The sequence below is a fragment of the Trachypithecus francoisi genome, unplaced genomic scaffold (assembly GCF_009764315.1).
Source record: "Trachypithecus francoisi isolate TF-2019V2 unplaced genomic scaffold, Tfra_2.0 Lachesis_group15, whole genome shotgun sequence".
Taxonomy (NCBI): domain Eukaryota; kingdom Metazoa; phylum Chordata; class Mammalia; order Primates; family Cercopithecidae; genus Trachypithecus; species Trachypithecus francoisi.
The window spans coordinates 9,369,097-9,396,430 of NW_022681460.1; the positions used below are offsets into that span (position 1 = coordinate 9,369,097).

The 27,334-nt window shown below is 45.9% G+C and overlaps 1 protein-coding gene across 1 annotated transcript in view; it reads left to right on the forward strand.

Annotated features, from left to right (window-relative positions):
- Positions 1 to 15,784, forward strand: part of AGPAT4 (1-acylglycerol-3-phosphate O-acyltransferase 4) — a 152,704-nt gene extending 136,920 nt beyond the window's left edge. Inside the window, exons 7-9 of the mRNA XM_033234276.1 lie at positions 210 to 285; positions 6,110 to 6,308; positions 9,196 to 15,784. Of these exons, the coding sequence (XP_033090167.1) occupies positions 210 to 285; positions 6,110 to 6,308; positions 9,196 to 9,290 (370 nt within the window). The 3' untranslated portion in view covers positions 9,291 to 15,784. The remainder of the gene's footprint in view (positions 1 to 209; positions 286 to 6,109; positions 6,309 to 9,195) is intronic.
- The last annotated feature ends 11,550 nt before the right edge of the window (positions 15,785 to 27,334 follow it).

Consider the following 27,334-nt stretch of genomic DNA (forward strand, 5'->3'; position numbering starts at 1 on the left):
CCTTCATGGATCATAATTGCATTTTGGCCTGTGTTTCTCCAGTGTGGATGTGGAACGCCCCTTCTTTCTATCACTTGCATTACTCTCTTCACTTCCACATTATTTAGGCTACCTAGATACAAACAAAAAATGGCAGCACCGTTACTGGAAAGTGTATGTTGTGGGGTGGGCGTCACCTCCTCCCTGCTAGCTGTTCTCTGCCTTTGCAGGAGGATCCCACTGGAAGACATCCCTGAAGACGATGACAGGTGCTCGGCCTGGCTGCACAAGCTCTACCAGGAGAAGGTCAGTGCACTGGGTGCCGGGGGTCCGTTCGTGTTGCAGCTGTGGGTGCGCCGTGCGGCTGTGTGGCAGCAGGCCTTTCTCCGGTGGGTGAGACGTCACAGAGCCGGTTATTCATGAGTCCGGAGCTGACCCTCTCTTGGAAATAAAGAACGTAGCCAAATATTTTTTTTTTTTTGAGACACAGTCTCGCTCTGTCACCCAGGCTGGAGTACAGTGGTGCGATCTCGGCTCACTGCAAGCTCCACCTCCCGGGTTCACGCCATTCTCCTGCCTCAGCCTCCCGAGTAGCTGGGACTACGGGCGCCACCACCATGCCCAGGTGATTTTTTGTATTTTTAGTAGAGAAGGGGGTTCACCGTGTTAGCCAGGATGGTCTTGATCTCCTGACCTTGTAATCCGCCCGCCTTGGCCTCCCAAAGTGCTGGGATTACAGGTGTGAGCCACCGCACCCAGCCTAAAATGTTACTTTTAGCAGAAAGAAGAGTATGCTAAGAAAAGGTTTAGAAAATGAGCCTCTTTTGTAAAGAGCCACACAAACAAATCTACAATAAATGTGGGCCCTCAAATCCATCAAGGCAAAGGAGATTTTTCTCAATGGGCCCTTCCTCTCCTGTGTTCAGGCAGAACTGTGGTCATCATGTAAACCAAGAGGCACATCTCCTTCTTGTTAAAGTCTCTTACGGTGTTTTCCTCTAAACTATGTTTACATTTAAATGATAGTGTTCAATTTGGAAGGGTTCTCAAAATGATCATCTACTCCAAAGCTCTTACACTACTGATGAGGAAGTTAAGGTCCGAAGGATTAAGTGATTTACCCAGTTTTCCAGCTCACCGATCAAAGCCAGGTGCTGGAGCCCAGGCCCTTTCTCTATCCGTGCAGGGCTGGGACGACACCGAGTTCTCTAAGCAGTATGTGTCTGTGAGCGAACCTGGGAGGCTGGCCCTTTTCCTTTCCGAGAAGATCGCTGAGCAGTAAGGGGAAGTGGTGCATGGTTCCTCCAAGCAGAGTGGTGAATAGACGTCAAGGGACAATTCCTTTCTGTATCAGCCTATTTTGCTAGGAGCCTAGATCTAAAGCTTTACTTGCCCCAAATCTGGGTGCCCCACCAAGCTTGTCAAAGTAGAATTTCATTTTAATGATCACCCTTTCAGTCAGAAGTGTGGTGTATGTCAAAAGACAATTCTGTTGATTTTGACCTTGGGATTTTAGGGCAGTAGTTCTCCGACTTTTCAATTTCGTGGACAGGTAAAGTTTCTGCAAAATGGGAGGGGATGGCAGGCAGCCAATAGAGGTGTGCCAACATTCTGGTCTTTCCAAGCATAAGAGAAACTCGCCACCTACCAGTGACACAATTATTTAATATGGGAAAGGCAGCATCTCTGAAAGCAGGGCCATCCTTTGAGTTGACCTGATTTAGCTTTATGAAAAATGCACAATATTTCTTGCTTGTCAGCATTTGGGACTCCTATTGTTTGAAGGCTTTGAGAAACCATTCATGACCTTGTGTGATCTTCTGTGGAAAAAGCAGTTCCCAAATGAACTCGCTCTCAGGCTGAACCTACAACCTCAGAACCCCTTTTTTCCAGGAAGGTCACAATAGCCATCATGGTTTCTTAATTGTATGGGGTGAACAGATTCTAACTTTTCATTTCTAACTTAAAGTACTTCTTCAGGTTGTAATTTGACATTTGCAGAAGGGACTATAAATTGGCCATTAATGGTGCACATTAAGAAATAGGTGAGGCTGGGCACAGTGGCTCTTGCCAGTAATCCCTTTGGGAGTAAGCACTTTGGGAGGCTGAGGCTGGAGGATCACTTGTGGCCAGAGGTCGCCCAGGTTTGTGATCAGTCTGGGCAACGTAATGAGAACCCCTGTCTACAAAAAAAGTTTACAAGTTAGGTGCGCCTAGTGGTCCACACCGGTAGTTCCAGCTACTGGGGAAGCTGAAGTGGGAGGATCACTTGAGCCTAGAAGTTCAAGGTTACTGTGAGCTATGATTGCACCACTGCACTCCAGCCTGGGCAACAGAGTAAGACCCTATCTCTAAAGAGAAATAAGTGAAAAAAAAAAGCTACATTCAGAGCTGTCTTGTGGAGGCCAAGGTCGGAAGCAGCTCTGGGTGGGTGCAGAGCTCCGGGTGCAGGCATGGTGGCCCGTGGAAAACACTGTGGTCTCCTGCTCCTCACCTTCAAGGGCAAGAACCATTTTTGGGACTGGCAATTGTTTTTTTATTTTTTTAATTTTTATTTATTTATTTTTTTTGAGACGGAGTCTCGCTCTGCCGCCCAGGCTGGAGTGCAGTGGCCGGATCTCAGCTCACTGCAAGCTCCGCCTCCCGGGTTCCCGCCATTCTCCTGCCTCAGCCTCCCGAGTAGCTGGGACTACAGGCGCTGCCACCTCGCCCGGCTAGTTTTTTGTATTTTTTAGTAGAGACAGGGTTTCACCGTGTTAGCCAGGATGGTTTCGATCTCCTGACCTCGTGATCCGCCCGTCTCGGCCTCCCAAAGTGCTGGGATTACAGGCTTGAGCCACCGTGCCCGGCCAATTGTTTTTTTATTTAAACCATAAGGGTACTGCTCCTTAGAAGGGCAGCAGGGAGCCTCAAGGCTTCACCCCCATGGTAAGTCCTTTGCAAGTCCTGGCCGTGCACTCGGGTGATGTCTGCGCGCTGAGGTCCTCACAGAGCCTCTCTCCACCCAGACTTGCTGACTAAGAGTAACTACTTCTTCCTTTCTGTTCCCCAACTTTCTCTTCTATTCTTTGTTCTTTCCTGTTCTTGCCCCTGTCCTTTTCTCCCTCCTTTCTTCTCCTTAATTCTGCCCTAAGACACAATTTCTTTGCTGAGCTGAGTGCCTGGGAAAGCTGAGCGGGTGTGCTGTGTGGAGTCTCCTCCGCACGCCTCCTCCCAAGTGCCTTTGTCGCGGGCTGCAGCGGGTGTTTGTTCGGGGATCCGCCGCCTCTCAATAGGATCTCGTCCTCTTCAGCTTGTGGGCTAATGCTTCTTTCTGGAAACAAACCAACTCTCCTTCGTTCAGTGACTACATTTCCTAGTTCCAACTTTATACTATGCCACACGGTAACACACAGAAACAAAAAACATGAGGCCTTTCCCTGTGGGGCAAATTTTATTACAAAATGGGCCCATGACCAAGATTGGCCATGGACATTCTACTGCCGGAGCCTGGAGTCTGGCCGGAGCTGGCTGTGCTGTTCTCTCCGCGACAGTCTATGGGAGGTCCTGCGGCAATGTCAGGGGCCATAAGTGAGGGGAGGGGGTGAGAGTTAGTGTTTTAAACCACAGACAAAACTTTAAAGTGAATCGGGCTGGGCGCGATGGCTCACACCTATAATCCCAACACTTTGGGAGGCTGAGACGGGAGGATCACCTGAGGTCAGGAGTTCAAGACCAGCCTGGCCAACATGGTAAAATCCCATCTCTACAAAAATTAGCTGGGCATGATAGCAGGTGCCTGTAATACCAGGTGCTCAGGAGGCTGAGGCGGGAGAATCACTTGAACCTGGGAGGTGGAGGTTGCAGTGAGAGGAGATCGTGCCATTGCACTCCAGCCTGTGCAACAGAGTGAGACTCTGTCTCAAAAAATAAAAACATAAAGTGAATGGGAAGTTCTGAGTTCTGCGGCTCCTAGAAAAGGGAGTGCTTTTTCCTTCTTGCAAGAGGTGCAAATAAAAAAATCTTGGCCTAGCAAATGTCTTTCTGGAAACAAGACAGAAAAGGTGAGTTCCCCTTTGTGGTATTACTATACTATATTACAGTACTAAAAAGACTGTTAAGGAAAATAATTTCAAAAGCCACATTTGCCAATTTTTAAAAATGGGTGAGTTCTATGGCATGTAAATGACACCTTAAGAAAGCTGTTTTTTTTTTTTTTAAAACAAGGCACAAAATATCACCCACCTTGTCTAGTTATCAGGTGCCCTGTGGCCCCAACCTGGGATAAGAAAATCACCCCGTTCTGGTGGGCAGGCGAGTGCTGCCTCCTACCCTGGCGGAGTCGGATGCCACCTCTCTGGGCATTGCCCGTGCTCCTGACTGTCATGGTGCTCACCTCCTTGTCTCCTCCACCCTCTGATCGCTCTCACTGCTTGAGGGTGGGAGTGCTTGGCACACACGTCGATTGTTCTTCAACTGCTTGATGATGTGACTTCCCCTGAGAGCCCTCACAGCTTCCCTTGGCCGATGTCCAAGAGCAGAGTCACGCAACAAGTGACACTTCAGACCAGGCTTGTTAATGGGCTGCAGGGGGCCGAGGGCAGAGCAGAGGCACCTGAACTGCCCAGGGAAGGAGTTGGGGATTCTCCTTGCAAAATGGCCTAATTAGTGTGTGGACTAGTATGAAAAGTGACTCTGAGAGGCCAAGAAAGCCTATGACTCAGTATACCCTGAATGGAAAAGAAGAAAAGTATGAGATACTTTAGACTTTTCTATCTCAAATTGTTAAAGGAAAATATTCAGCATTTAAGGTAGTGTAAGTAAGTTTCAATTATATGGAAGCTCATTTTTCAGAAAATTCGACTCCTTAGAGAACTGGGACGTTACTAGGCTAGTTTATGGGACACAAACTGGGCCTCACCAGGACCCACACCTGTTTTTGTGTGGCGTGCATGCTATCAGCCATGTGCAGCTTTTACAACAGCTGAGGCAGCTGCCCACAATACAACCCGGGCAACTCCCTGTGGCTGCCTGGCTCAGCTCTGCTCCCTGGAGGTGGCTCCTGCCCTGGCCCCCCCTCACAGCCAGGACCTGCCCTTAGATGGGCCAGTGGGAATCCTGGTGCCACAGCCCCTTGTTCCCCCCAGGTCCTGGCTCAGCCCAGCTCCCAGCTGCTTGAGCACTCCTGCTGACTGTCGGGTTCCTCGGTCCCTCCATTATATCCAGCAGCTCCTTGTGGCTGAGCCCCAGTCCCTGAGCGGGAGCTCTGTGACATGAGACACCCAGGGAAGGGCCACCGCGTTCTTTTGCAGTGCATTTACGTGGGGCCGTGAGTCCCCTGTTCTCACCCAGGGACTTCAAGGAGCGCCATGAGGGCTCTGGAGTAGCTGCTCTGCAAGCTGTTTGTGACACACACACCCTGGGGGTGGATGTGGATGAGTGCGTGGTTCCCACTAAGAATCTGCTTAGTGGGAGGACATGAGGCTGTTTACCTTTTCCACGGTCTAACAGTCACTTAGAAGAGTCAGTCACCCTGGACACCCAGTCCTGAGTTTGCTGTCACCTCCGAGAGCCATACCCAGCAGCCCTCAAGCTTTCGTCATTCATGATGCCTTGAATCACGGCCCTCAGAGCCCTCCAGTGGCCAACACGGTGGTAGGTGTGGGTGGGCTGTCCCGCAGGAGCCGAGGTGAACGGGCTGTGGAGGCCAGGAAGGCAGGGCATGTGTCGGACCGGGCTGTGTGGCGAGCTCCTCCTGACTGCGAGCCAGGTCTCCACGGAGTGTCCCCTGTGGGCAGCTTCGGGCAGCAGCCGACCTGTCGTGGAAGGCACTGCTGCCCCATCAGACAGACGGGCCTGGGCTCAGGGATGCAGGCGCCTACCCACAGAGGGTGGATCCCAGCCCCAGCCCAGGCTGGCCTGAGGCCAGGCCTCATGCTCCACGCCCTGCCACTCCCAGTGCCCCTGTGGGAGGGGCGGCCAGATGCAGCATTGAGAAGACAGCAGCTGCCTACAAAGTGCTTTCTGGAAGGAGCCCCAGACCCCAGTTCCGCCGAGCCCCCATGGCACCCGTGTATCTCTGCGATTCCCTTGGAAGCGGGGCCTCGGGAGGGACCTGCCACTGAGCCCAGTCCTCTTTCCTGTCCCCCAGGATGCCTTTCAGGAGGAGTACTACAGGACAGGCACCTTCCCAGAGACGCCCATGGTGCCCCCCCGGCGGCCCTGGACCCTCGTGAACTGGCTGTTTTGGGCCTCGCTGGTGCTCTACCCTTTCTTCCAGTTCCTGGTCAGCATGATCAGGAGCGGGTCTTCCCTGACGCTGGCCAGCTTCATCCTTGTCTTCTTCGTGGGTGAGTGGAGGGCAAGGGGCTGGTGGGTGCTAACAGCACCACCCTGGGAGAGGTGGCATCAGGGCTGGGACCAAGGCCATCTGTGTAGGCAGTTGTGCCATGGATGAGGAGCAGGCTTAGCTTGCAAATCACAGGGAAAAAAATTAGACTTCAGGATGAGTACGAGGCCCTTGAATACCAGACCCAGGACCCACTCCACAGCCTGGATGGTCCAGCCTCCCACCTGGGGCTGGATTTCACATGTTCCCTCTTGGGTGGTGATGCAGCTGCCACTTCCACTCCCCGACAGCTGTGAGTGCTCCCTCCCCGTCCCCTGCAGACAGCTCTGCTCGCTGGCATCATTTCCTGTTTCTGAAGAAAGCCCTGTGCTGGAGGCCAGTGGGGACGTATAGGCAGCTCCCTGCCTTCCCCTGGAGGCGCCTGTGGCTTCTCCTTTGCTGCAGGTGGATGACACTGAGTGGAGACGCTTGCTGACAGAGCTTTTCACAGATCTGCGCTGGCCCCAGGTGACCAGGATTCTCGGGCTACTGCTGCTTCTTGGCATCAAGCCTCTGTGCACCCTGCTCCTTGCCTCTGTGGTGGGGCAGCCTGTTGTGCCTCCTTCCTGCCCTGTGAACAGCAGGCCCATGCTTCCTGGAGCAAGGAAGACTTCGGGGTTTCCCTGTGAAAGGCCCCATCTCCCCAAGCCTGGCATCCTCTCTGAGGCTTTGGAGAGCCTGGGAGAGATGGCACATTGTCCAAGCACACAGAGGTCACGTGCTGCTTTCAGACGGACAGGTCTCAGTTATCTTCTGTGAAACACAAAGCTGCAGTATGCTCAGTATAAAAGGCCCAAGCAATATGCAAGCGCAGAAAATTGAAAGTGTGTCAGGACAAAATTCCCATTGAGCCTACTTCCCAGATAATCGTTAATGACAATTTGGTGCACATGCTTTTTCCAGTCTCAAGCATATGTAAATTCCTGTCAGTGGAGTTTCTTCAACGAGCCTTTTCACCTAATGAATCATAACCACCAAAACAGGTCACAGCACATAAACCTATCTCATTCATTCCGACTGACCCAACCAATTCTAGAGCATGTGGTTGCAGTGAACAAGCTGGCTCCTGTGCCTCAAATAGACCCTACTAGTCTTTTGAAAAATTAAGATGCATTTTAATGTTAAAAATTAAAATATTGCCGGGTGCAGTGGCTCACGCCTGTAATCCCAGCACTTTGGGAGGCCGAGACGGGCGGATCACGAGGTCAGGAGATCGAGACCATCCTGGCTAACACAGTGAAACCCCGTCTCTACTAAAAATACAAAAAAATTAGCCGGGCATAGCGGCGGGCGCCTGTAGTCCCAGCTACTCGGGAGGCTGAGGCAGGAGAATGGCGTGAACCCGGGAGGAGGAGCTTGCAGTGAGCCGAGATCACGCCACTGCACTCCAGCCTGGGGGCAGAGCAAGACTCCGTCTCCAAAAAAAAAAAAAAATTAAAATATTAACACCCACACCTTGTAAGGAAAAAAAGTAAGAGGATGGAGAAGAAAGCACCTCATCTCCTTAAGGCAGGCATGGGGGCAGCCCCATCCCCCACCATGCTGCTCAGGCTGGCCAGGGGTCCCTGGTAGGGCGGGGGCAAGCTCAGCCCTTCTGTTTCAATAGCAGGCAACAGCAAGGCACACACAGACCCGTGTCCTCTTGGAGAAGGCCCCTTCAGGATGAAGGCTGCAGACAGGGCCACCCAGGTGTGTAGCGAGCACCAAAAAAAGAAGCCTGAGCACTGCCCAGGGTGCAGTGTGGACACAGGACGTCTCCAGGAGCATCTGAGGAGCTGACTGCCCCGCCCCATCACCCTGAGCCTGCGCCTGACTGCATTCTGCCCTGAAGGACTTTGTGTTTGTGTCTTAGTCCTCTTCGAAGGCCACAGGGTTCACATTTTACTGATTTTTTTCTGCTCTACAAGAATTCCACTCTCACTGCTACTGTCACACTCCATGCAGGAGTCTTCCCATTTGTAAATGAGCCATGGGAGATGCGTGCCTCATGCTGGCTGGGCTTGATTCACCCATCCCAGGCTCTTCCATCCATGTCCCAGTTAATTGACCACGATGCTAATGCTAGGTAACCCTGTGCATCATGATTTGGGGGATTTCATTCACTTATTTGTCTATCCATTCTTAAACATTTACTATAAACGGACTGTTTTCCAAGCCCCATGCCCAGTGCTGAGCACATCAAATGATTAAGTCTTGGGCCCTGCACCCAAGACCTCACCAAATCTGCCCTCTCCAGAGGGAGTAGTTGAAATTGCAACTTCTGAGCACTGGGCCTTGCTTTCCAGCTTCCTATATGAAACTGGGCTCCCACGAGGGTCCTGCCCATTCTCTGGTGCTGGCAAATCCTGCCATCAGAGGGAAGGGCGGGGGTTTTCTCACTGCTCTAACACTTGCACCAAAAGCAGTGCTGAAACTCATTGGGCACTCGGTACTCGAGCTCTGGCATCTTTCAGGCTCCTGGTCTGTTCTTTATAAAACTTCGCCGAACATGCCCTGTTAAGTTCCTGCCCCTCATTCACAAGAGAATCCTCTTTACCTGGGAGCCAGCAGAGGAAGCCCGGGATTTCTCTGAGTCCCTGTGAACAGCTGTGCATGGCTTGCCAAATCGTTCACCTTCAGGGTCCAAGGAGGAAAACCCCCAGCAGAGCAGCCTTGCTTTTTCTTCATGTCACACAGATGTCCACACTCAAGGATGACTGTAAAGCTGGGAGGATGATGTCACCTCAAACCCGCCAGCTCCCAGCTGGTGCTTGTGATTTGTGGCCACGGGCCTTCTCACATGCTCTGTGGGCAAATGGGCCTGTAGTCTGTTCGGGCGACTCCTAAATCTGCTCTCCTTGTCTCTGCAGCCTCCATGGGAGTTCGATGGATGATTGGTGTGACGGAAATTGACAAGGGCTCTGCCTACGGCAACTCTGACAGCAAGCAGAAACAGAATGACTGACTCAGGGAGGTGTCACCATCCGAAGGGAACTTTGGGGAACTGGTGGCCTCTGCATATCCTCCTCAGTGGGACATGGTGACAAAGGCTGGGTGAGCCCTGCTGGGCACGGCGGAAGTCACGGCCTCTCCAGCCAGGGAGTCTGGTCTGAAGGCCGGATGGGGAGGAAGATGTTTTGTAATCTTTTTTCCCCCATGTGCTTTAGTGGGCTTTGGTTTTCTTTTTGTGCGAGTGTGTGTGAGAATGGCTGTGTGGTGAGTGTGAACTTTGTTCTGTGATCATGGAAAGGGTATTTTAGGCTGCAGGGGAGGGCAGGGCTGGGGACCGAAGGGGACAAGTTCCCCTTTCATCCTTTGGTGCTGAGTTTTCTGTAACCCTTGGTTGCCAGAGATAAAGTGAAAAGTGCTTTAGGTGAGATGACTAAATTATGCCTCCAAAAAAAAAAAAAAATTAAAGTGCTTGTCTGGGTCATCTGTGGTGTATGTTTACCTAGACCGCTGCCCTCCATCCTGCCCTTGCCCATGGCTTTGGTGTTTCAGATCCTGCCCACAGGAGGCAGCAGCCGCGGAGGTGTGGGCAGTTGAGAGGGGCGGGCGGCCAGCACAGCTCCTTGCAGGAGACACAGGTCCAGGTGCCCATGAGCATTTGTGAGGGCAGAGATGGCAAGCATGTGTGTGGAGACCAACCGTGTCCCTGGCACACAGCAAGGGAGAGGTTCGCTAGGTCTCTGCAGTGCAGTCTCCCAGCCTAAGTCTTGAAGATGTGCCCAACTCCCTGAAGAAACTGATCTTGAAATTGAACATAAGCATCATGAACATACAGCCTGGACACTCTGTAGCGACTTGTGAGATGAGTTTGCATCGACTGCTCCTCTCAGCAGTGACAGCCAAAGTCACCCCTAATAAAAGGCAGGTTCACTTTATAAAATGCCTCGCCCCTTCCCAGCATGTAGAGCTTGTCTGCAGCCCTCAAGGAGCCAGGTCCTGCTCTGATCACGGTCAAATCAGAGCCAACATCCCACGTACAAAAATCCCCCAGGCTTCTGCCTTTCTTCTGGGCTCCTGTCTGCTCCCATTTTACTCCATGGAAGAGTTCTGCCCAGTAGCATCTCCAGTGGCCTTTGCAGACTGCTGTCAGCCAACGGGTGCCAAAAATGCAAAAGAAGAAGAAACTAAAAGCAGTGCTATTTTTGCAGAACAATTAAATACTAGCTATTAAGTCATCTTAGGCCAAAACACCAAAGGCACTTGGACCGATGGGCATCTGGAGCATGAGTTAGGCAGGATACGTCTTTCTCCTGGTGTGCAGCTTCAGGTTGCTGAGAAAAACTGCCTGTGTTGCCATGGTAACATGAGAAGGAATGAACTGCTCCATACAAAAACTGACCAAACATAATAAGGCCTAGTCTACGCAGTCATGTTTTTGGCTATTTGCTCATTTAGTCATTAAGTGTTTACCAAGCACAACCAAACTAGATAAGCCAAGGAGTTACGAGACAGCTCTAGAGACGTTCCCTCTGCTTACAGGACAATAATGCATTGTTGATACAAATGAATTTGAATCTGCAGAAGTGAAAAAGAAAACAAATCCTGGCTGACTTGTGCGAAGAACTTACTGCAGAGCCCAGGGCCTGAGTTAACTAGCTGGTGGCCCTGCAGGCAGGGTTGATAGGAGCACCCAGCACATCTGCCCATCCCGCACAGGGACATGAAGCACCGTGTTCAGACATCTGTGTGGGCAGAGATCTGTGGGCAAAAGCCCAGGACATGACCTTAGGCAAGAGGGGCCCTTGGAGAAGTGGAGGTGTGCATGGTGTATAGCATTGTGTGTGTGTGAACACGCCCTTGTGGGCCTGTGCCTGGATTATCGGGCCCGTCTCTTGGAGGGGTCCGTGATGCTGAGTTACGCTGTTCACCTGAACTCTGCAGCTCATTGGCTGTAGGATTTGGGTGACACTTTTCCTTGCTGACTTAATTTCCCCATCTGTAAAATGGGGGTGATGATATCTACCTCTTGGGGTGTGCCAAGGGTAAAAGAGGCACACTTTAAGAATCCTAAAGCACTAAGCCAAGGATAAAAGACAAGAAAGCTGCCTCTGTGTTGCTACTTCTCAAAAATGCTCAGAAATTTTCCTGCCGTACCAAAAATGTGTTTTCTCATTGTCATTCTTCCATTCAACACAGAGGTAATCTAAGTTCTGAAAACGTAGATCCAAGGGCCCACAGACATTCAATTTTCTTCTGAGTTGGCTCTGGTATCACACAAAACACAAGCAAGCAAACAGGCTGCCTGCTAGGGCCTTGGGTGCCAGGCTGGAGGAATGCAGGCAGAATTCTCTTAGGAAATAACTAAGTGAACGCTAAGTTTGGAATTGCCTTAGAGCCGAAAGAGAATGTGGCATGCTGGGGAGAGATCTGGACCTCTTTCTCATCAGTCATCTGACCTGTCCACGAAGAACAATGTTGTTATGCGGCCTGGGAACCTGGTTTCCTTCCACCCTGCACCCTTAATGACATAGACAACCACGGGTACTCCTGGACAGAAGCTCATCGCTCCTCCTCTGGTATCTTCCCCCATGTTCAGGTCACACGGAGGTCACCATCTCCTCAGCAAAGAACTGCTTTGGTCCCCAGGGTGTTAGTTTTTCTACGAGGTGAAAACCCATGGAGCTTAAGCTATCTTTTTGTCCCCTAAGTAGAGCTCTATGGACTAAGAGCTACGCTTCCTGTCTTTTCCACCTTTCCATCTCATTTTGGCTTAAAGCTTACCACACTACTGAGCGCCTGTTCTGTAATTCAAGGTGGCAGAGAAAAATACGAACCTTGAGTGAAATCTGGAGAGCGATGCAGGGTCATCCCCAGACGTGACGGGCCATATCCTAGGCAACTCCTGCAGCTTACAGAGGCAGGGAATTTAATGGACTTCTTCCAGGAAACGCAGCCCACGGGGACTCGATTAAAAGACACCAACCATTCGGAAGATGCAGCTTGAGGCCTGGGGGACTGGACTGATTCTGCCACTATAAAGTGAACATGATTAATCGGGAGGAAGAAGTAAGGCACTCTGTGAGTTAGTCTACCACCCTGTTGACTTTGACAGAGAAAACCAACCTTTTTCATATGATCACACAGTAGTACTGGAGTCTCTCTTGACTGCTGTATTCCCTAAACAAATGCACGCAAAGCCTTGTAAAAGTAGCTGATGATGAAAAAAAAGTTAAAACATTAGGGTTTTTCTAATATATCCATATGTGGGACAGTGATGTAAATGTCATTAATTGTCCAGCCAAAACTTGTAATAGTTGATGTGAAAGACACAAAGAAGACCCCACTGGAGTGGAGGAGTGGGCTGGCTGGTCCCCAAGCAAAACAGAACGGGCTTCGCATAGGCTTTAGAACTTATTCGTAACTATTGACCAAAGTGTGACGAAAGGTATCCAGTGAAGATTCTCTAGGGTCCCTACTCCTGCTCAGAACAAGAGATTTAATCCAGCCTTCTCTAAAGCAATGGTCCAGACTTTTCACATACTTACTAGGTTAAAGAGAAAATAAAAACAAATACTTTGGTTTGCACGTCTCTTGAGGGGCCCTAGGCGGTACGGAGGAATATTTAGAGGAATATTTGTGACCTGCCATTTGTGTTTAAAAGAACATGAAAGCAAGACAGGCCCTAACCTGCCTGTGTCTGTAGCTGACCAGGAGGCCACTGCTTCCTTCCCCCTGAGATTCAAGGAAAGCCCCCACAAAATGCAACTCTCCAAGGTCCTGTGGAGTAGTCTCCTCATAATGCCTCCATCACACCTGTGTCTTATGATGCCTTAATTGACGTAGCTCCTAAGTGATGTTTATCGAGAAGGAAATACTAAGCAAGCCCACGCGCAACATGCTCACAGTGTGCTAGCTCTGCCATGCTTTCTGACTCTTCTGGTCCTAGTCACACCTCGGCGCAGGGGGCAGAAGCAACTGAGCTATGCTGACAGGTGCTGCTGAAAGCGAGCAGCCGTTCAGCCGAGAAGGCGTTTCTAGGTGAGGGCACGTGAGCTGGCATTCCAGGCTGCTGAGTGCTGCATCTGCAGGTGCACTGCGTTGCTCCACAGTGTGTTCAGAAGAGACCAGCATCTTGAATTTCAGGCTCTGGGCTCATTCTTTGCCTCTGCCAAGGGACCATTAAGGGGCTTCAAGCCGGGTGCTGAAATTCCCGCTTGTCTGGATTTTTCCCCATCTATATAAGGATATGGTAGCTGTGTGGACAAGAAATTGGTTGCATCTCAGAAGGGTGTTTCCCTACAAATATCTTCAGGAATTTAATTGAAAACAATGTTTAGAATTTTTTTTTTTTTTTGGCCAGTATGAATGAAGCTGAAGTCACATCCTGAACGTGCATGCCAGACAAAGGGTAAGCAAGCAATCTTTACAAACGCCAATCCCTCTGCACTCCAAACCCGGAGCCCGTCACGAAGGCCCAGGGCGCGGTCCTCACAGAATCCCCTAAGCCAGCACGGGGCCTGACGCCGCTCTAGGCGTTAGTTAGCACATCCCGGCACTGTGATTCACATCCTCGGTGTCCCCGCCTCCTGCATCCAGGGCTTAGGTTGAGTGTTTCCGGAGTGTCAAGTACATTTAAACATCAACCAAATACTCCAGGGTTTAGACCTGTCACAATGGCTTTTGAAAACAACAGACGTACAACTTGAGAGAAGGACTTGATGGACTTCTTAGGCCGAGGACTAAGGACATGTTGCTGTTCCTCTGGGTCCAGGACATTCAATACCATTCACAGCATTCGTCACCAACTGGCACAGTAGTGATCACGGCATTCAACTGTTTGAAATTACTGCTATTTTGGTCAAAAACTAAGATATCAGAAATTGCACCTACATAGTGTGTCTCCTCATTGGAGTCCCATCTCTGAGCACAGGGATGGGCTCCTGAGCTCATGGCCCGGCCCTGCCCCCCAGCAGGGACCTCAGTGAATAGTGACTGCATGAAGGGGGCACTTACTAGAGGCCTGAGTAATGGAATGTCAATTAGCTTCTGCTTCCCTTTTCTAAAAAGGAACCACCTTTCTTAAGAATAATTAGGCCCAAATGAACTTGAGTACTTTGCACAGTCAATACTTGGAAGTTGCAGAGTTACCAGTGAAATAGCAAAGCTGTTCTCTGGGAAAGGACATCCAGGTTCCCACCCAGCGCTTCCTCAGCTCCTGCAGCCTCATCCTAGTTTAATATGAAGGTTGTGAATGGGTTAAAAAGCAGTTCTTAAGCACCTGCTTAGATCTTTTCAGTATCTGGAAATAGCACCCAGGGCTGTGTTAGTAAAGCTTTTCACTGGGTAAGAGTCATACAACTTTTACATTTAATTTTTTGTTTTTTAAACAAGGCAGTCTTGTTTTACACGTTGGAATGACTAGTTATTTTTGACATTTCTGGCACCTCTGGTTCTGTTGAATTTTAAGGGAGGTGAGTGGTACGTCCACAAAGTTAAGATTGCTGCATAATAATTCCTTTGCATTTCCAAAATAAATTATACAAATGTCACTTTTCCGTTTCTATTCCATAGTACTAGTTTTAGCCAGATCTTTGCCAAACATTCTAGGAAATTCAGAAAAGTCATCCATGGAATTTCGGAATGCCATTCTCTCTGGATCTTTGCAGATGACGAGGAAGGAAAGTTGATGAACTAGTACAGGATGGCTCAGACTTGTAAAGTGTCTAAGTCACAATGCTGCAGAGCCAGCCTCCGGGTAACAAGGGCATGGCCTGGGCTGAGCCAAGGCTACAACTGGAGCTTCCTTACTCGCATCTGAGGCAAATAACAACAAGGCTGGCCCAGGCTGCCCACAGTCAACAGATGTTCACGGGAGATGGAGCAGCCGCTCTTTTGCTTGTTCTGTCAAGGAAAGAGATCGAACCATGGGTAAGGGTGGAAGACACACGGTTCAGCTCAGGTAACGAGTTGCTCTAAGTGAACAACGAATTCTTACCTCTCAGCCTGTTTCAGTTGTCCCCAGGGTTCATGATTATTGTGAACCACTAAGGGATGATCTTTGAGGAAACAGACCTGAGGGAGGCAATTTAAGGAGGGAAAGTGAGTGGGTTTTACAGACTGCTTTGCAGCCACATTCAGGAACAGATCATTAAATGGATGACTTTTAGGTACATAAAAGCAGGCAGCAATGGCTAGGAGAGAGCAAAGATGCCCTAAGAATGACATCAGACTGACCAAATGTGCCTTTTCAAATAAGTTATGAGAACGAATGACTTGGAATTATAGCAAGGTATTAGACAGAACCATGCTGGTCTTTGAGAGAATGTGTGGATTCGGTGGATGTTTGGATTGAATGAATGGTAACTTTTTAATGTGAAACAGAGAACTGATAATATGGGCTGTCATGTCAACCTAGGGTTCTGTCGCTCTGTCATGTGTAGCAATCTTTCCAAATTTTTGTTGGTGGGTTGAACAAAGATAAAACTAATAAAGTATGTGTGGATACCACTAGACAGCACAGCTTACTGGATTGTATGAAATAAAATTGACTGAAACTTTAACTTGGAAAAACGCACATCTCTACACTGCCTCACCCAGTATCTTTAGGGAAAGTGGGACAGCCCTGCAGTGGACCCCTGCTACCTCCCTTGCCTGGTCTGGGTCATTCTAGCCCTTTGCACCAGTGCGTCCCCCTGCCCCCCGCCTCTTCCAGCTTTACCATGATGCCATGCTCTCCCTGCCCCTCTCCCCAGGCTTCACTGTTTTTCTCCTTCCTTATGACTGCATTCCTCAGAGCCTTTCCCTGAACTTCCCTCTCTAGGCCAATCCCCCATCATCTCTCACCAGGATGAGAGAAAAGGGCTGGGGGTGGGGCTGGAGTGGGGGCATGTCTCACATTTAACTACCTATTCAAGGTCTGTCTGTCTCCCTGATTACAGACTATATAGTCCATGAAGGCAGGGATGTCTGTTTTGTTGCATTAAGATTAGTATAAATCCATGGCACAGAATGCAGTGCTCTTGCTACTGTCAGAACACCTATAGTAAGCGTCGGTTCTGACATTCTCTAAAAAGGTAGTGACCAACTGAAGCAAGGCCGGGGAAAGCCAAGGCAGTTTTAGAAAACGATTACAGAAGGAACTTGGGAAGCAGAGATGAATGACTTACAGTGAGGGGAGACAGCAATATTCAAATACGCACAGGAACAGTCAAGTATAGAGAGCATGAATAAGCAATATGATGAAGTTGATTTCAGCCCAAAACAAAAAAAATTTTTTACAGTAATTAACTCTGAAGTGGAAGCAGAGGCAATTGAGGAAGATTATGAGTAAAGAATAAATAAAATGCAATAGAAACAGTAGATCCTGGAGTTGTGTGACAAAGGAACCCCATCGACTCTGAGGAGGAGAGATGACATAAGAATGCATGGTGGGTAGAAAACCACCGAAGTTGCACACGTGTCTGCAGTAAGTCACTCTGCAACAGGAATGATTCCAACAGACTAAGAACAAACCACCTAATGATATATGAAAAGAACTGCTCCTATGGCTGACAACAGCTGTCTCAAGAAGAGAAAAAGTGACTTGACAACATGCCAGAACACTGGAGCCGGGTACCAGAGGACTCGCCTCAGAGTGGAAAGCCTGTGACCCTTCTGCTAATTCAGGGGAGGGTGGGAATGTGCGAGGCTATTAGGTTACAGGGATGGATGATGATAAACACATCACAACGTTAAATCAGTGACTCGCCATGACCTCAGACACCACACTAACAAGTTACCTGCTTCAGCACATGGCCAATAACAAACTGATCCCTTCCGGGAAAATCTGCTGATCTTCCTTTTAACAGAAAAAAAAAGAGCAAGCTTCAAAGGACAGACTCATACTGCCATAGATAGAAATACAGTCTTCAACAGCAAGCTGAAACTCCTCTTGGCCGTTTTGGACTTTTGTGAAAGCTTTTAAAACCTAAACAGAGTCTGTAAACATAAAGGAATGTCCATGGATCTTAATGGCTGCTGTGCCCTGGGAGATGACACCTCATTTCCAGTGTCACAACACAACATGCCTTTGAAAGTCCCGCGTTAGAGCTGCCTTCAGTATCCTGTATAAGCCCAGGAAATCAGTCTTGTTATCTCACAGCCACCACACCTGAGCAGAGTATAGTCCACCTTTTTACTGCAGTACAGAAAACAAGGTAGCATTATACATCCAGCTCCCAGAGGGGACTGCTTCTGAAAGAGGATACTCTTTTATATAAACTCTGCTAGACTAAGAAGAATATACTGTTTCTTAATTTTGTTTAGTGTTCTAGAGCAGGGGTTGGCTGATTCTGGCTACAGCCCACCCTGGCCTGCAGCTTGCTTTGTAAATAAAGTTTTGCTGGGCACAGCCACTTCTATTCACCTGCACATGATCTATGGCTGCTTTTGTGCCACAACAGCAGAGCTGAGTTGTTGTGACCAAGACTGTATGGACCACAAGACCAAAAATATTCACTCTCTGGCCCTTTCCTGGAAAGGGCCGCCAACCCTGCGCTAAGGAATATAATCCCAGCAGACTGAGGCTGGTATCTAGAAGGGGAAAAAAAGCTACTCCTTGATTTTATATTATTACTTTTTTTTTTCATATTGAGAACGCACCTTTAGAATGTTTCAGATATAAGCTCTATTTACAAACTATTTTAAAAAATGGTCTGAAAGATTATTTTTACCATCATTTTTGTCTTGACCACATTCTGTCTCAAGAAACTTTTAAAAAGATGAATAAATTAAACCCAAAGTATGCAGAAGGAAGGAAAGAATAAAGATGAGTATGGAAAAAAAAAGGGAAACCAGCAAAACAAGAGAGTATTAATGAAATCAGAAGTTGATTCTTTGAAAAGGCTAACAAAATTGAATATTAGCCAAGAAAAAGAGAAAACACAAATAAAAGCCGACATCACTACCAGCCTTAGAAAAATTAAAAGTATTATTAGGGAATACCATGAACAACTGTATGTCAGCAAATCAGACAACTCAGCTAAAATGGACAAATTCCTACAGACTTAAATTACTGAAACTAACTAGAGGAGAGAGTCTGGAGAGGGCAAAGGGCAGATGGGAGGCAGGACTAACCTGCAGCTCCCACTCGGATGGACAGAGCAGTGTGTGGAGACCCACATCATCAACTTTTGCTCCAAGAACTACACATACCAGGAAAGCGAAGAGAATCCACAGACCCTCTGAAGGAGACGGATTGTCACTGCAGGCTCTGTGGGCGGCGGCGGAACTGTGAGTGCTAGCTTTCTTAGCGGGGAGCCTTGTAGCCTGGGGCAAGTTCTCGGCCGGTTCACTGGCTGCCTGGAAGTAATAAACTCCCTGCTTCTGTTGGGGACATGGTGGGAATGAGACCATCCTTTTGGGAGCTGGATGAGGCCTGTGACTGCCGGCTTTCCCTCGCTTCCTGGGTGACCTGTGTGACACAGCAGAGGCAGCCAGAATCCCCCCCGGAACATAACTTCATTGGCCTGGAAACCACACCCCCGTCCCGTCCCCCATAGCAGCCACACCAAGTCCTGCCCAAGGAGAGGCTGAGCTCAGACTCGCTTAACCCTGCCTCCATCTGATGATCTTTCTCTACCTGCCCTGGTAGCTGAAGACAAAGAACATAATGTCTTGGGAGCTCTAAGGCCCTGCCCACTGCCTCATCAGCCCCATACCACCACAGCTGACACGCTTTTGAAAGCACCACCTCCTGGCTGGAGGCCAACGAACATAAAACCAGCTCACTTAACAAAAATAAAACCAAGGACCCTCACAGAGTCCACTTCATCTCCCTGCTGCCTCCACTAGAGCAGGTGCTGGTATCCATGGCTGAGACATGAAGACAGATTACATCACAAGACTCTTTGCAGACACTCCCCAGGACCAGCCCAGAGCCCAGGAGCTCCACTGGATGGCTAGATCCACAAGAGAATTAACAATCACTACAGTTCAGACCTCAGGAAGCCCCATTCCTCAGGGAAAGGGGAGACCACCGCATCAACGGAGCACCCCGTGGGACAAAGGAATCTGAACAGCAGCCCTTGAGTCCTAGATCTTCCCTCTGACATAGTCTATTCAATTGAGAAGGAACTAGAAAACCAATTCTGGTAATATGACAAAACAAGGTTCTTTAACACTCTCAAAAGATCACACAAGCTCACTAGCAATGAATCCAAATCAAGATAAAATCTCTGAATTGCCAGAAAAAAATTCAGAAAGTCAACTATTAAATCAAGGAGGAACCAGAGAAAGGTGAAGTCCAACTTAAAGAAATAAAATGATACAGGATATGAATGGAAAAATCTCCAGTGAAATAGCCTAAATAAAAAACAACCACAACTTCTAGAAATAAAGGACACATTTAGAGAATTGCAAAATGCACTGGAAAGTATCAACAATAGAACTGAACAAGCAGAAGAAAGAATATCAGAGCTTGAAGACAAGGCTTTCCAATTAACCCAGTCTGACAAAGACAAAGAAACAAAAAATTAAAAACAATGAACAAAGCCCAAAGCCTCCAAGAAGTCTAGGATTATGTTAAATGATCAAACCTAAGAATAACTGGTGTTCCTAAAGAAGAAATCTAAAAGTTTGAAAAACATATTTGAGGGAATAATCAAGGAAAACTTCCTGAACCTTGCTACAGATCTAGACATCCAAATAGAGAAGCTCAGAGAACACCTGGGAAATTTATCACAAGAAGATCATTGCCTAGGAACATAGTCGTCCGTTTAATGTTGAGATGAAGGAAAAGACTCTTAAGAGCTGTGAGGCAAAAGCATCAGGTAACCTATAAAGCAAAACCTATCAGATTAACAGATTTCTCAGCAGAAACCCTACAAGCTAGATGGGACTGGGGTATTATCTTTAGCCTCCTTAAACAAAACAATTATCAGCCAAGAATTTTGTATCCAGCAAAACTAAGCATCATGTATGAAGGAAAGATACAGTCTTTTTCAGACAAACAAATGCTGAGAGAATTCACCACTACCAAGCCAGTACTACAGGAACTGCTAAAAGGAGCTCTAAATCTTGAAACAAATCCTGGAACCACATCAAAATAGAACCTCTTCAAAGCAGGAATCTCACAGGACCTATAAAACAATGGAAAAAAAAAAAAGGTATTCAGGCAGCAAATAGCACAATGAATAGAATAGTACCTCTAAGGTCAATATTAACATCGAATGTAAACCCTAAATGCTCCAGTAAAAGATACATAATGGCAGAATGGCTAAAAATTCACCAACCAAGGTTCTGCTGTCTTCAAGAGACCCACCTCACACATAAAGACTCATATAAACTTAAGGTAAAGGGGTGAAAAAAGACATTCCATGCAAATGGACACCAAAAGCAAGTAGGAGTAGCTATTCTTATATCAGACAAAACAAACTTTAAAGCAACAGCAGTTAAAAAAGACAAAGAGACAGGAGGCTGAGGCAGGAGAATAGCTTGAACCTGGGAGGCAGAGGCTGCGGTGAGCTGAGATCACACCACTGCACTCCAGCCTGGGCAACAAGAGTGAAACTCTGTCTCAAAAAGAAAAAAAAAAAAAAGGGACAAAAAAGGACAAAGAGAGGCATTATATAATGATAAAAGGACTAAACCAACAGGAAAATATCACAATTCTAAATATATATGCACCTAACACTGGAGCTCCCAAATTTATAAAACAATTACTACTAGACCTAAAAAAATAGACAGCAACACAATACTAGAGGGAACTTCAATACCCCACTGATAGTACTAGACAGGTCATCAAGACAGAAAGTCAACAAACAATGGACTTAAACTATACCCTAGTACAAATGGACTTCACAGTTATTTACAGAATATTCTAGATACCCAACAACTGCTCTATTCAATCAGCACATGGAACATTCTCCAAGACAGACTACATGATAGGCCATAAAACAAGTCTCAAAAAATTTAAGAAAATCAAAATTATAGCAAGTACTCTCTCAAACCACAGTGGAATAAAATTGGAAATGAACTCAAAAAGGAACCCTCAAAAACATGCAAATACATTGAAATTAAACAACCTGCTCCTGAATGATCACTGGGTCAACAATGAAATCAAGATAGAAATTTAAAAATTCTCTGAACAGAACAATAATAGCGACACAACCTATCAAAACCGAAAAGGTGGTGCTAAGAGGAAAGTTCATAGCATTAAATACCTGTATCAAGAAGTCTGAAAGAGTACAAACAGAAAAGCTAAGGTCAGACCTCAAGGAGCTGGAGAAACAAGAACAAATCAAACCCAAACACAGTAGAAGAAAAGAAATGACCAAGATCAGAGCAAAAGTAAACCAAATTGACACAAACAAAAAAATACAAAAGATAAATGAAATAAAAAGCTGGTTTTTGAAAAGGCAAATAAAATTGATAGACCAATTGCAAAACTAAGGAAAATAGGAAAAGAGAAGATCCAAATAAGCTCAATTAGAAATGAAATGGGAGATATTACTGTTAGGCAGGAATCTAGACCCAACATGGTGGCGTTATCCGGCGTAGCAGACCTTTTGTTAAAGACTCCCTTCACCCTTGTACACACCCGCAGACTTGCATACGTCAGAGATTCCGGCTGGGCAACCACACTCCCCCATGACCTGCAGCTCACCTGCATTCCACAAGTTTGTAAACAGCAGTTTCGGTTAACAGTTTCCAAAGACCCCTTCCTCATGACCCTTACTCAACTCCTGCCCTAGTAGTTTCAAGACCCCCCAGGCCCTGTTTGCACAACCAGCTTCCCTACCTCTCGGGCTATAAAAAGCCCCTACCCTCCTCCCTCAGCGCGACTTCCTCGGCCCGCACCTTTGGACCGAGGAACCTTGCCTGCGAGTCCTAAAAAAGGCTATTCTCACTGCCATTTGCCTTGTGTCTTCATTCCCGGTTCGGCTCCAGCCTCAGTTTACCCTTACAATTACAACTGATACCACAGAAATACAAAAGATCATTCAAGGCTACTATGAACACCTTTAAGCACATAAACTAGAAAAATCTAGAGATGGATAAATTCCTGGAAATCTACAACTCTCCTAGATTAAATCAGGAGAAACAGAAACTCTGAATAGACTAATAACAAGCAGTGAGACTGAAATAGTAATAAAAAAATTGTCAATACAAAAAAAGTCCAGCACCAGACAGATACACAGCTGAATTCTTTCAGACATTCAAAAAAGAATTGGTACCAATCCTATCGACACTATTCCAAAAGAAAGAAAAAGAGGGAATCCTCCCTAAATCATTCTATGAAGCCATTATCACCCTAATACCAACAGCAGGAAAGGACATAACAAAAAAAAAAAGAAAACTAGACACCAATATATCCCTGATGAACATAGATGCAAACATGTTTAACAAAAAACAAGCTAACTGAATTCAACATGAATCTTTATTAAAAATATAATCCACCATGATCAAGTGGGTTTCATGCAAGAAAGCAGGGATGGTTTAACATCCACAAGCCAATAAATGTGATACACCACATAAACAGAACTAAAAACAAAAACCACATGATCATCTCAATAGAAAAAGTGTTTGACAAAATGCACCATCCCTTTATGATTAAAACTCTCAGCAAAATTGGCACAGAAGGGACACACCTTGAGGTAATAAGAGCCACCTATGACAAACCCACAGCCAACATTATACTGAAGGGAGAAAAACTGAAGGCATTCCCCCTGAGAACTGGAACAAGACAAGGATGCCCACTTTCACCACTTCTGTTCAATACAGTACTGAAGTTCTAGCCAGAGCAGTCAGAAAAGAGAAAGATATAAAGGGCATCCAAGTTGGTAAAGAGGAAATCAAACTCTTGCTGTTTGCTGATGATGAAGGTATACTTAGAAAACCCCAAAGACTCCTCCAAAAAACTCCTAGAACTGGTAAATGAATTCAGCAAAGTTTCTGGATACAAAATTAATTGTACGCAAATCAGTAGCCCTACCATACACCAACAGTGACCAAGCTGGGAATCAAATCAAGAACTCAACCTCTTTACAACAGCTGCAAAAAACAAAAACAAAAACAAACAAAAATACCCACTGAACCAAGGAGGTGCAAGACCTCTAAAAGGAAATCGCAGATGGCACAAACAACTGGAAACAAATCCCCGGCTCATGGATAGGCAGAATCAGTACTGTGAAAATGACTATACTACCAAAAGCAATCTACAAATTCAACGCAATTCACATCAAAATACCACCATCATTCTTCACAGAACTAGAAAAAAAAATATCCTAAAATTCATATGGAACCAAGAAAGAGTCTGTATAGCCAAAGCGAGACTAAGAACAAATCTGGAGGCATTACATTACCTGACTTTAAAACGTAAGGCCATAGCCACCAAAACATTATGGTACTACTGGTATGAAAGCAAGCATACAGACCAATGAAACAGAATAGAGAACCCAGAAATAAAGCCAAATACTTAGTTACAGTCAACTGATCTTTGACAAAGCAAACAGAAATATAAAGTGGGGAAAGGATACCCTATTCAACAAATCCTGCTGGGATAATTGGCAAGGCACATGTAGAAGAATGAGACTGAATCCTCATCTCTCACCTTATACAAAGATCAACTCAAGGTGGATCAGAGATTTAAATCTAAGACCTGAAACCATAAAAATTCTAGACAGTAACACTGGAAAAACCCTTTGAGACATCAGCTAAGACAAATAACTTTATGACTAAGAACACAAAAGCAAATACAACAGAAACAAAGGTAAACAGATGGGACTTAATCAAACTAAAAAGCTTCTACACAGCAAAAGAAATAATCAGCAGAGTAATCAGCAGACAACTCACAGAGTGGGAAAAAATCTTTGCAATCTATATATCCGACAAAGGACTAATATCCAGAATCTACAAGGAACTCAAACAAATCAGCAAGAAAAAAAACAAAAAAACAAATCCCATCAAAAAGTGGGCTAAGGACATGAATAGACAATTCTTAAAAGAAGATACACAAATGGCCAACAAACCTACATAAAAATGCTCCACATCACTAATGATCAGAGAAATGCAAATCAAAATCACAATGAGATACCACCTTACTCCTGCAAGAATGGCAATAAAAAAATTAAAAAAATATAGATGTTGGTGTGTAGGTGGTGAAAAGGTAACATCTTTACACTGTTGGTGGGAATGTAAACTAGAACAACCACTATGGAAAACAGTGTGGAGATTTCTTTTTTTTTTTTTTTTTTTTTGAGGCGGAGTCTCGCTCTGTCGCCCGGACTGGAGTGCAGTGGCCGGATCTCAGCTCACTGCAAGCTCCACCTCCTGGGTTTACGCCATTCTCCTGCCTCAGCCTCCCGAGTAGCTGGGACTACAGGCGCCCGCCACCTCGCCCGGCTAGTTTTTGTATTTTTAGTAGAGACGGGGTTTCACCGTGTTAGCCAGGATGGTCTCGATCTCCTGACCTCGTGATCCGCCCGTCTCGGCCTCCCAAAGTGCTGGGATTACAGGCTTGAGCCACCGCGCCCGGCCGGAGATTTCTTAAAGAACTAAAAGTAGATCTACCATTGGATCCAGCAGTCCCACTCCTGGGTATCTACCCAGAGGAAAAGCTTATAGCAGCACAATTCACAAATGCAAAAATATGGAACCAGCCCAGATGCCCATTAGTGAATGTGTGGATAAAGACAATGTAGTGTGTATGTATGTATGCATGTATGTGTATGGATACTACTCAGTCACAAAAAGGAATGAAATAACGGCATTTGCAGCAACCTGGATGGAACTGGAGTCCATTATTCTAAGTGAAGTAACTCAGGAGTGGAAAACCAAACATTGTTGTGTTCTCACTCTTAAGTGGGAGCTAAGCTATGAGGACGCAAAGGCATAAGAATGATACAGTGAACTTTGGAGACTCAGGGGAAAGGGTGGGAGGGCAGTGAGGGATAAAATAGTACACACTGGGTACACTGTACAGTGCTCGGGTGATGGGTGTACCAAAATCTCAGAAATCACCACTAAAGAACTTATTCATGTAACCAAACACCACCTGCTCCCCAAAAACCCATTTAAATAATTTTTTTAAAAAGCTGCACACACGCACACACGGAAATGAAGTCCAAATAGACCTGCAAGAAGCAAAAAGACTGGATTAGTAACTTAAAATATTCCCAAAAAGAGAACTCACTCATGCCTAGCTGGTTTCACTACTGAATTCTATCAAACATGAAAAGCAATTTGGTTAAAAATACACACACACACACACACACACACACACACACACCCCCAATCCTTCACAATCTCTGAGAAAACAGAGAAGAGGGAAATTTCCAAACTCAGTCTATGAGGCCAGCATTATCCTGAAAACGACATCAAAAGAAATAAAACTACAAGTTCAACCATTATGGAAAACGGTATGGCGATTCCTCAAGGATCTAGAACTAGATGTACCATATGACCCAGCCATCCCACTCCTGGGTATATACCCAAAGGATTATAAATTACTCTACTACAAAGACACATGCACACGTATGTTTATTGCGGCACTATTCACAATAGCAAAGACTTGGAATCAACCCAAATGTCCATCTGTGACAGACTGGATTAAGAAAATGTGGCACATATACACCATGGAATACTATGCAGCCATCAAAAAGGATGAGTTTGCGTCCTTTGTAGGGACATGGATGCAGCTGGAATCCATCATTCTTAGCAAACTATCACAAGAAGAGAAAACCAAACACCGCATGTTCTCACTCATAGGTGGGAACTGAACAATGAGATCACTTGGACTCGGGAAGGGGAACATCACACACTGGGGCCTATCATGGGGAGGGGGGAGGAGGGAGGGATTGCATTGGGGAGTTATACATGATATAAACGTCATGCACATGTACCCTAGAACTTAAAGTATAATAAAAAAATAAATAAAATAAAAAAAAAAAAAAAAAAAGAAATAAAACTACAAGAGCAATATCCTTCATATAACATGGAAGCAAAGGTCCTCAACAAAATAACTGCAAATGAATGCAGCAACACATAAAAAGGAATACACCCAGTGATCAACTAGGACTTATCCCAGGAATATAAGATTGATTTAACACCCCCAAATCAATTAATGTAATATACCATATTACAATAAAGTACAAAACCATACAATCATCTCAATAAACAGCATCTGACAAAATAAAACACCCATTCATGACAAAAACTCTCTCCACAAACCAGAAATAAAAGAGAACTTCCTCCAATGGAAAAAGGGCATTAATGAAAAACCTGTAACACCATACTTAATGGTGAAAGAAGGAGTAATTTCCAGCTAAGATAAAAATGTCAAAAATAGGACAAGGATGTCCATTCTCATCACCACTATTCAACACTGTACTGGAAGGTCTAGCAAGTGCAATTAAGCAAGAAAAAGAAATGAAAGGTACCTAGAGTGTAAAGGAAGAAGTAAAACTGTTTTATTCATGGAAAACATTATTTTATTTGTAGAAAATCCTATGCAGCCTACAAAAACAATAGAACTATAAACTGAATTCAGCATAGGATGAGAGATAAACATAAAAATCAATTGTGTGTGTGTGTGTATATATCCACTCTCTCTATGTGTGTGTGTGTGTGTGTGTGTGTGTGTGTGTGTATGGGGGGGCAATGAACAATCTGGAAATGAAATTATTATTTTCACCCATAGTAGCAATAAAAAGAATACTTATAAACTTAACAAGTTCAAGAGGTATACGACAAAAATCACAAAGCAGTGCTGAATACCTAAATAAATGGAGATATATCCTGTGTTAAGATTGAAAGACAATCTTAGAAAGATTGATTGAAAGAAAGATTAAGAAAACAATACTCCTCAAGTTGTTCTACAGTTCTATGTAATCCCAATCCAAATCACAGGTAGTTTTGTTTTGCTTTTATGTAGAAATTAACAAAATGATCCTAAAATTCACATGGAAATGCAAATTATCCCAACAGCCAAAATGATTCTGAAAAAGAAGAACAAAATTGGAGGACGCACACTTCCCATTTTTAAAACTAACCACAACGTTATAGTAACCAAGACAGTATGGC